The sequence below is a fragment of the Ruditapes philippinarum genome, unplaced genomic scaffold (genome assembly GCF_026571515.1).
Source record: "Ruditapes philippinarum isolate M1 unplaced genomic scaffold, ASM2657151v2 ctg1376_1_1_1_1, whole genome shotgun sequence".
Taxonomy (NCBI): domain Eukaryota; kingdom Metazoa; phylum Mollusca; class Bivalvia; order Venerida; family Veneridae; genus Ruditapes; species Ruditapes philippinarum.
Window position 1 is genome coordinate 53883 of NW_026863019.1, and position 10394 is coordinate 64276.

Sequence of the window (10394 nt, forward strand, 5' to 3'; positions counted from 1 at the left end):
CACTTACAGACCATTTCACACAACTATAGCTCATTAAAGCTGTAAAGCTTTTGCAATTTTCTAATTTTCCTCTGGCTGGAGTTCGTATATCACAGATGTTTTTCAAAGTGAATTTACAAGTGATATGTATCAGATTCATTGGGAAAATGCGGAACATATTAATATATATTTCAGTTCTTAGCCACCATCAACAACAGAAAAAATATTAAAAATATATTCTAAAAAATACGCCTTTCCTTCGTTGTTGGCGTCGTTTTTATACAAAATAAAGGATACGACACAGGTTTTGATTTCTGTTACAGTTTCCAAGGAAACATGTGGATGTATTTGCTATTTAAATCTCTTTTTTTGTAAACACGAAACATACATTTTTTATAAAGAAAGGAAAAGTTTCAAGATAATTACGTGAATAAGAGTTTATCTTTTCTAAAAATGTTTCAAAATTTATACATATATTCATAGTTTAGATAAAACAACATCTATTTCAGTGTTTGCCTCTTTGACTGAAAGGTACATTGTGTCATTAGCAAATGGGGAGATGCCGTGCATTGATGATGCCTTGACAATAATGGCAATAAAGGAAAATGAAATTGCTGTCAGGAAAGCTGTAGGAATGTGTAAAAAGGAGATAGAATCTTTGGGAATTCCATTGCCTGATGATTTCGAACTAAAATACAAACAAATTCAGAGGGATGCACTCAAACAGTTTCGCAAGAAAGCCGTGCTAGATGATAAACAAGTATTTCAAAAGATCGCAGAAGTAAACTTTAATTTTTAATAATTTTGTTGATTTAATATTCCTTATAAATGTTCAATATTCTCAACACGACATACAGGTCATCAAAGCTACAGTATATATTTGCCCTCGTTAAGTAGACATATTTGACTCCAAGAAAATTTATACAGTTTTTGATCAATGTAAGGTAATGATGTGCAATCAACATACAATGTTTTCAATTTGACTTCAGCGAAATATTTATTTTTACTCCATTTTATACTGTTTGAATATACATGTATATATATGGGAACGAATTTTGTAGGATAATTTTCTACATTACATCATTGTGACTAATCTTTAGAATGACCAATTGTTTGACTATGAAAATCTTGCATAAATGACAATTCTTAATAATAAAGGTCGTGAAATTTGAAAAGGCGGTTCAAATATCACATATTTTATAGCAGTATCTAATTTACGCTTTATATCTTCTTTTGTTTTATTTCCGTAGATCTTAATATAAATGTACTATACTTTTTAGAAAGAAATGGATTCATTCAAAATACAAACCGTAAAGGAAAATAAGATATTCCTACAAAAGACCTGTTTCCAAGAACTGCAATGTATGTATGACATATTGATAAAACCAAAAGTTGACAAAGGAACGTATTTTGAACAAGGGGGCTATAAAACATACAGAGAGGATTTTGCTGGACTAAGGAAAAATATCAAAGAAAGACTACCAGGAGTCAACTCATATATTGTGAGCTACTTTACATTTCTTTTACTTTCAAGATTCTTAGTAGACAATAAGACTTGTATTGCATAATGAAAATACCTCTACTAGTGACTGATTTAAAGAGCTTTATTATCAAAGCAAAATTTACGTCCACTTTATTCTTTTTGAGTTAAAAATGCTTTCTTATGTAAACTTATTCAAATTAGATAATGAATAAGAGAATAAGATATTTTTAGGTGCATATGAGTGGTCTAGAGTTTGAAAACAGATATCGGGAACAAGATGAAGAAATATTGGAAAAGACAAACCTTAGTGAATTAGAAATAAAAGGTATATAAATCCCTCTTTTTTCACTTTAATTACTCTGAGAAGCAGTAACGGTCATGAATGTGTAACGTTGAAGCACACGTTGTACGTTATCATGACGTTGACGTCAGTAACTCTTTTTGATTGCGCCACTGCCGCCAACATGTGTTTTTGTAAAATGAAATACTTTTGTAATATACTACTCAACTTTTGCTAAGCACCATAAATTAATTTTTATTTTATCACAAGTATAAAACAGTTTCCTTCCCAAATTTTAAAAATTCTTATTCAGAAATGTTTTGAGATAGTCCCCTGACATGAATCCGTGTTGACTAATCCGTTACAATTCGTCAAGGTAGCATTGAAAGCATGTACTCCAATATTGTCATGTTTTAATGGGGTGCACAATCACGTCTTTTGTTATACGGCGACATTACTGGCCTATTGTCATTCAGTAGCTTACACATCTTACATCTGTCACTTTGATATGGCAAGTGCCTACATTAGGTGGCATTTTAAAGAAGCAGAGTAATGGAGGGCCGAAGGGATGGTGCAGCAAGGGCCACCTTCCGTCAGGTTGATGCGGCGCTTGGTGTACTCAACACCATCATGACCAAAGCCTAGGAAAGATACCAGCTACATGGTACATCCGCAAGGAGGCATGCATGCTGGAGGGCGTCAAAGGGTCACGACACCAACTCAGGATCGGTTTTTGGTCGTTTAGGGACGTCGTGCAAGGTTTCCGACAGCAACTTTTCTTCGAAATGACATTGCACATGCTGCGGTGGTCCGTGTTTCCATGCAGACGGTACGAAGTACGTATCCCCTTGACGCGTCAACATCGCCAGGCCCGTTTAGAATGGACCACGGAGCTTACACGGTGCTAAACTGGATACAAATTCTGTTCTCTGATGAGTCCAGGTTCTGCCTAGACTTCACAGATAGGCGAGCTAGAGTCTTGGAGAAGACGTGTTGAACGGTTTCAGACTGCAATTTTTGCTGTGTATGACCGCTACGGAGGTTGATCAGTTTTGGTGTGGAAAGGCATCAGCTGGAATGGACGAACCGACCTGGTTGTGCTTAACAGGGGCCCACATTAAGGGTCAGCGATACAAAAACGATATTTTTAAAGACAACCGGGTTTTAATTTTTATAAAGGAAAGCATTTCCGATCATTTCATTAAACCCCGGGACTCCTAAAGGGATTTTTAATTTTGACCCAAAGAGGGCCACTCGCTATTTGATTTTAATCAAATAGAACCCCATTGAAATAGTCTTTTAGGTAAAAATTTCAGTCGTCCGCTGTAACATATAACAATTCAAGAGCTTGGAGCCATATTGGTCAAAGAATGGGCAGCGAAACCCGTCAACACGATAAGAAACCTAATAGGGAGTATTAGAAGCCGCTGCCAAGCTTTTATTAGCACAAAATCAGTTTAAACGCATTTATAGGGTTAAATTCGTCCTTCAGATAAATTGATAAAACAGTTAATTAACATTTAAAAATTTTTGCACGGTGTTTACAAAATTATCACCCCCCCCCCCCCAAAAAAAAATAAAAAAAAAATAAAAAATAAAAATCACACTCAAACATATGGTGCTTTGCAAAAGTTGAGTAGTATATATCAAAATATATATACACTAAGAAATCAAATATTGAATGTATTTAAGTTTATATGGTCAAACAATAATCATATATGATATCAATGATCATTTAAGATAAAGTCTTAGTGCGAAATACGAACATGTTAAATTTAAATTTTATATATCATAAGTAGCTAAATCGGTGTTTTAACACACTCTCAGAGGCTGAAATCGAAATAGATTTTTTTTCTCAACTTCCTTACTAATAACATTTTTACACTAAAGTATCAATTCTTTAGAGGAAGACTTTTAAAATGTACTTCTTTCATTCAGCTGAAATTCAGAAACAACAGGGAATGATCGAGCAGAGAAAAGGTGAACTAGTTCAAAAAGAAGATTTGAGAAAACAATCTGAGGCAGAAAAATGGGAAGATTATAAAGATGAACTTTCATCTGAGAGAAAGAAGGAACAAAAAGAACTGGAAGAAAAGTATGCAAGTTCTCTTGAAGATTGGGAGAAAGGCAAAATGGATCTAGAAAGAAAGATAAAAGAGAAAGATGATGTCATTTCAAAGCTTCGCAAATCTCAACGCCGTTCTCCCACTATTGTTGCCCAAAAACCTGCTATGAAAGAAACAGTGCTTAAAACATTTCTCAGCCTTATTCCTGTTGTCGGCCCAATAGCATCTGGAGTTTATGAAAGATTTTCATCTTCATAATTGATATTTGTTCAAGTAGTGGCACTTGTTCAAAAATATCATTTAAGAAAGTACTGTTGCATTAAAAAAATAATGAGTTCATAATGATAATATTATTTGCATACTTTAAAAGCAAAATCAAATCAATGTAGATGACAGAAAACTTTCATAAACATTAGCGTATAATCATGTGAAATTTTTAGTTACGAATATTATTTTGAATTTATTGGATAGAGGAGCATTAACGTTTGTATATACGATTCAGATAAAAAGTGTATTTAAATCTTTTGCTAAACCATTTAGTATAAATATATATGTTTTGTACAATTATATTTTTGTTTTATTGCTTATATCTTTTGCTGCTTTTTCTTCGAGTGTCTTCTGTACATTTGGTCAGATAGAGACACAAAGGTTTAACCGATGTTTAGACTTAACAGAACTTGAGAGCAGAAAACCGGGATGAAAATCCAACAAAAATTATACAAAATTCAGAACGCATTGATTACATCCATTGTTTTGACAAATTTATTTTATTTTTGAAACAGAAGTGGCATTCTTTTGTACCATAGCATCGGTCTTTGAATGAGAAATGAAATAACAAGAATCGAACAAGGTAAGGCGGCTTTTAAAATGACGCAGCCCCTCAACCGGGCCCATCAACCCAAAGCGCCGCGGAAAAAGGGAGCCCAGGAGGACCCCAAAGAAAAATAGGACAGGGCATAAGGCAGAGCACGGGCAGGCAAACCACTGCATAAGAATAAATAATTAGTAACTGATAAGGAACTAAAAGAAAACAATGAGAAGCCTAGATTCCGCTTTTCGAATTAAGACAATTTGGAAGTTTGATAAGCGTAATTTTCTTTTACTACATTCAATTACATAATATTTAGTTGCATCACAAACAATTTGACAAAATAAAAAAAAAACTTTCATTTAAAATATGGAACATTTAATTCCGGTTATTCTGTATGTAATGTAAGTAATAACAACTTCTGTGTGTATTCATGTACTGAATTGCTTTGAAATAAGCACAAACATGTATGAACGAGTTTTAGTTATTTAATAATAATACTTAGTACGTAGACACACATTTACCTGACATTCATGATTGTAGAAGATTTCCAATAAGTAAAATATTTTTTTTTTTAATTCTTTCTCACAATATGTGACGGAGGTATCCCGAATTTCAGGTATTTATTATTAAAACAAAAATCAAAATATAATGTTTTTAAAAAAATTCATTGTGGTATGCCCCCCCCACCGGCCCCTCCAAAACAGAACAACAAAGAATAACCAAACAAACAAACAAACAAAAACTGCCACTAGAAACAGACAAATACTATTAAAGGACAAGCATAAAGAAACATTAACAAACTTTCTCAGCAAGCCCAATTTCAAAGAGCATCCATGACAGAATTTCAAAAATATTACCAGCCCACACAACCATCAGTGAATTATGTGGCATTCAAGTATAATCTTTACCTTTTAAAATCTTGACATGGCGTTTGCATGTTACAAGTTTCCTATTGTCCTAAAGAAATATGCCTAGTTATTTCAAATATGACAAACAAGAACAACAAGGAAAGGTGTTCAATGAACGCACCCCACACGACTCAGCAACTAGAACCAGTGGCAAGGCGCCATGCGGACCCCAAAGTCCATTCATAGATGATTGAATTGATATGACCATCAATGCATTTTTATGAAACTATAAACCTAGCGTGACCTTTATCAAGAAGCTAGTTGAACTAAAAACTCATTACAATTTGTTATAAAAAACAAAGTTATTATAAATTATGTCACTAATTGACAAAAAGACATGGACAGGACATGAATATCATGCATCATCGAATAATGATTTTTGACACTCATGAATGACCTAGACCTTTGTTCCGTTGACCAATTTTTTATTTATTAGTCCAACACATCTTGCATAAATTCAAAATTCACTATGAGTAAATTTGTAGTATATAATGACGATGTAACGCGTGCAAGAATCATTATACTTATTCAAAGGTCAAGGGTACATTTATATTACAAAATCATGATCTAATTTTTTCTTTTCAAAGGTGTAGCTGGTAAACAATTTTGTGATTCATGAAATTAATGTATTATATAGCAATTTGGAATAAATGTGTTAGACTCGATGTTTATTTGTAGCGCATAGTCTCCTGTTCAAAGGTCAAGGTCACACAAGAATGACACACGTAAAGATTGTGCATTTATTTGTAGTTAAGAAATCCAAGGTATCGCTTTGACGATTTTTAAGGTTTTAGTTTCATAAATGTACATTTGATGAATTAAGGTTTGAACACCGGCTTTCCGGTAGGCCGGTCTCTTTTATTTTTATAGCTAAATAGAGAAAAACAGGAATCTCTAAAGAATGGGGACACGGCAAAATTAGAAATGTTGAAGGCTCGAGTTTCGATTTGAGCCTGTTTATGGTACTAGAAAGTGCAAATTTACCGTCCACCACCCTAGCACCGACTTAAGCCCCAATTTAACATTTAAAAACAATATTGAATTAGGAATTTAAAACGATATGTTTAAATATGGCGGTTATCATGGAATTTTCATAGGCGACATTTTGTGCCATTTCACGAATAAGCGGCGTATGGTTCTCGTAGTAAAAGAATGCCGTGTGCCTAAAAACGAGAAAACAATGGATGGAAATAAAATTTTACTTTTTATAAAAGATTTCAAATTGAGGATCTTTGTAAAAATATTGGAGAAATTTTGATCCCTCAAAGAAATTAAATCCAAACCAAAAAAATTAAAAATAATATTGTAGACTTGGTTTGATAAAGTCTGCACATGAGAGATAATGAGACGTGCAACACCCTTCATGCCCCTAACACCGGCTTGACAGGTATTTTCAATTTACAACATTTAAAACTGTTGGCATCAAAGCTCATGCAGCGGTTTGAAAGGATATATTGCTATCTGGTAAAACATACGAGGGATATTTTAAATGGTAGCCAAAAATGCTCTCATTTTTTATTTTAGTACATATATTTACAAAATTATGTTCAAACATACTTACACATCTCATTTCACAAAATTTCATTTAATTCCAATAACTTTTACAAATACAGAATAACAATAAATTGGAAGAAAATAAACGTTCATACAGTGCTAAAGTACAAATACCAAAATACTTTCGGCGTTAAATACCTTCTTCCGCGGTGTGTGTACTCAAAAGAGCATCTTATCACTATATGCGTGTACTGTATAGTATCAAAAAAAAAAAATTTAAAATTTATAAAATTTCATCGAATAAAGAAAAGACCGTTTTAAAAAAATCATTATTGTTTTAAATTAAATTTTAGTGCCCTTCTTACAAAGAAATTTCTGTATGTAAAATAAATGAGTAAAATTTGGGGTTTTCTTAAAACATATGATTTTTAATGAAAATATATAAAAAAAATACATTTCTGTAAACCCCAAAGGGTTTAAAAAAACCCTTTAAAAAATCGAAATGGGAAAGGAAAAATTAATTTTTACCCTGAAAAAATTCATCATTTGCACTAAAAATTAATATATGCCTGAGATAATTACAATTAAATACAAGCTGATCAACCATATTTAAAGGAGGTATTTGGATATATTCATGAATTATTTTGAGGAAAATATGTATATTACATACCTTCAATATTTCCAATGGAAGACATGAAGCTTAAGAAACTGCTTCGTTATATGTTAGTTAACAACTGTATGAATTATCAATCGCTTTACGCGGATAATTAATCAGACTGAGATGTGATGTTCCAAAATCTTTCTCTAGACACAATAAAAACCAAACAAAAACATTCCAAACTAAACTTATGATTAATTTGCCCACGGGACAACAATATTTTCACTTGTGCATTGGGATGGTGCTTTAATCATTTCAGTAGCAGATAAGTGAATATATATTGTGTATTTTCTTTGGAAACCATACAGACATATACGAATGATTTTGCAATATGTTGCTTCTGTCTTACTGACTAATTTCAAAGTGTAACGTTTTTCTTGCGTACTACACTTTCATTTGTTCCGTGATATTTCGCTCTTCTGATTCTTCAATTATAAGAGGGTGCAATATTTTTTAAGACTTTCTCTTGCAACCCTTTTTCAGGCTAAAGTTAAAAGGTCTTCTTCTTTATCCTATCATACTTACTTTCTCAGATTATAATATTGATATGTTTTACAATGCATAAGTAGTATAAGTTTCATCAGGACCATAATATGGATATAATCTTAATATTTAGACTCGCGATTCTTAAATTTCTTAAACCAAGTATTAACTTTCTCGGACAGAAGTAAGATATTTTGGCGTTGCGCGGGGGGTTGTGGTAATCGCCCTATCACCGTGATATTGCATGTACTTGAAAAAGTGAATTGTTGTTGCCTAGTCACTCACACGAAAATATTTGACCTACACAATTAACACAAATTTGTTTAATTGTCAAGATCTACAATTTAATCTAAAACGAAACGTGTCCTTTCATAATACTGAACACACACGTACATATTTTGTTAGATTGATGTACTTATTTCATATATATTTTTCAAGGGGCTATGAGCATCTAATAAAAAAAACCATCTGACCGATACCTAGGAATTGCATTCTAACATTTTTTTATTATTTGAATAGTGTTAACATTTTTCTGAATTCCAGAACCCCTAGACAAATCATTCAATTTATATATGGAATATGCATGAATATTATATACATAATGTTAAAAGCAACTGTCGGCATTATTATTGAAACACTTAAAGTATATATCATTGTCATGTTAATATATGTTGATTTCTTTTTTTATTCTTCTATTTATCTACTTGAAATATACGCCGACAACCTGACGGGTACGCACGAATTTCTTGCTCTATTTTATAACCTTCGATTACTGAACTGTGATGGATTTTCCATTTGGTTGATCAATTCGAGGTTATTGTCACCTTTGTGAATGTGTACTACGAAACTTATATAGAGTTTTTTGTTTAAATTTTTGAAATATACAATTGAGTAATGAAAATATTTACTAGGAGAAGTTCTCACCATAACTCTGATTACATATTTTATTAAGTATTTTATTAATTTTTTGCAACGCTCTACACCTTAGTGAATCATTGAGAAATGAGGTATCTCTTGTTATAAATCAAACTCAACGAAATGAGGTTGGTCAAAATAAATATATTATGCTTTGTTTATACATTTAACAGCTTATACTGATTTGTTTGCAATATTACGGTATCTTTGCTGTGTTTTCATGTGACATATACATTGGTTTGCCTTGTCTAACCTTATAGAATTCATCTTCATTCCAGAACTGTTTTAAAAATTTGTTATCTAATTCTAACTAAAATTATTTGTGTGTAGTTTAGCTCGTTTCACACTCGATAAGTGAGTACGGGATTCCATCTCTTCTTGCAGTCATCAAAACTATAACATGCAATGTCCTGCTATTACTCTCCTTCCTCCTTTACCTCTATTTCTTCTGACCTCTTTTTTCTTCACTTTAGTCTCACATAATGTTACCCGGCATCATATTACTCATGATACTGCACGTTTACCTACCTATGAAATCAACCTTATGTCCATGACGGTTATACAATTTTATCTGGTACAATCATCATCAATTACATAAATATAATACACTAAGTAAGACGACCATCATGGACACATATAGATACTCCGGACTGCTGCCAATATTTACTCATTCTTTAATGTTGTTGAATATCTACTCATCCCATGTGATGTTAATATCTTTGTATAAGGTATATTCACAGCCATGAATAAGCAAAAAATGATAATTCATCCCAAAAGGAAATATGTCATAAATCAGACAAAAGTATATATTAACAGGTTTTTACCTATTTCTTGTTTCAAAATTTTATCAGGAGTATTTTGTGTACGTGGTTTTATTATGCCCCCGCCATGTAATGGCCGGGGCATATAGTGTTACCGTCTGTTCCGTCATTCCGTCCTTCCGTCCTTCCGTCATTCTGTTCATTCCGTCATCATCAGTTTCCGTTCATTATCTTAGTAACGGTTTGCACATATTCAACTCAAATTTGACATATGGATATGTCATGAGAAAATACAGGTCAAGTTTCGAATTTGGTCATGGTTCGATGATTTTTGGCAGAGTTATGCCCCCTTTTACTTTGAAAATAATATGAAATTTCAGTTTCCGTTCATTATTCTCCCAAATGGTACAACACATTCAACTCAAACTTGACATATGGATATGTCATGAGAAAATACAGGTCAAGTTCGAATTTGGTCTTGGTTTCAATGATTTTTGGCAGAGTAATGCCCCTTTTCACTTTGAAAATAATATGAAATTTACAGTTTCTGTTCATT

The 10394-nt window shown here is 32.6% G+C and overlaps 1 protein-coding gene across 1 annotated transcript; it reads left to right on the top strand.

Moving 5' to 3' along the window:
* Window positions 1-49: 49 nt before the first annotated feature.
* LOC132720898 (guanylate-binding protein 3-like) lies at window positions 50-4563 on the top strand. The gene is made up of 4 exons (XM_060705132.1): window positions 50-760; window positions 1260-1481; window positions 1694-1787; window positions 3681-4563. The coding sequence occupies exons 1-4, from the start codon at window positions 539-541 to the stop codon at window positions 4064-4066; spliced, it is 924 nt and encodes a 307-aa protein (XP_060561115.1). The 5' UTR covers window positions 50-538; the 3' UTR covers window positions 4067-4563.
* The last annotated feature ends 5831 nt before the right edge of the window (window positions 4564-10394 follow it).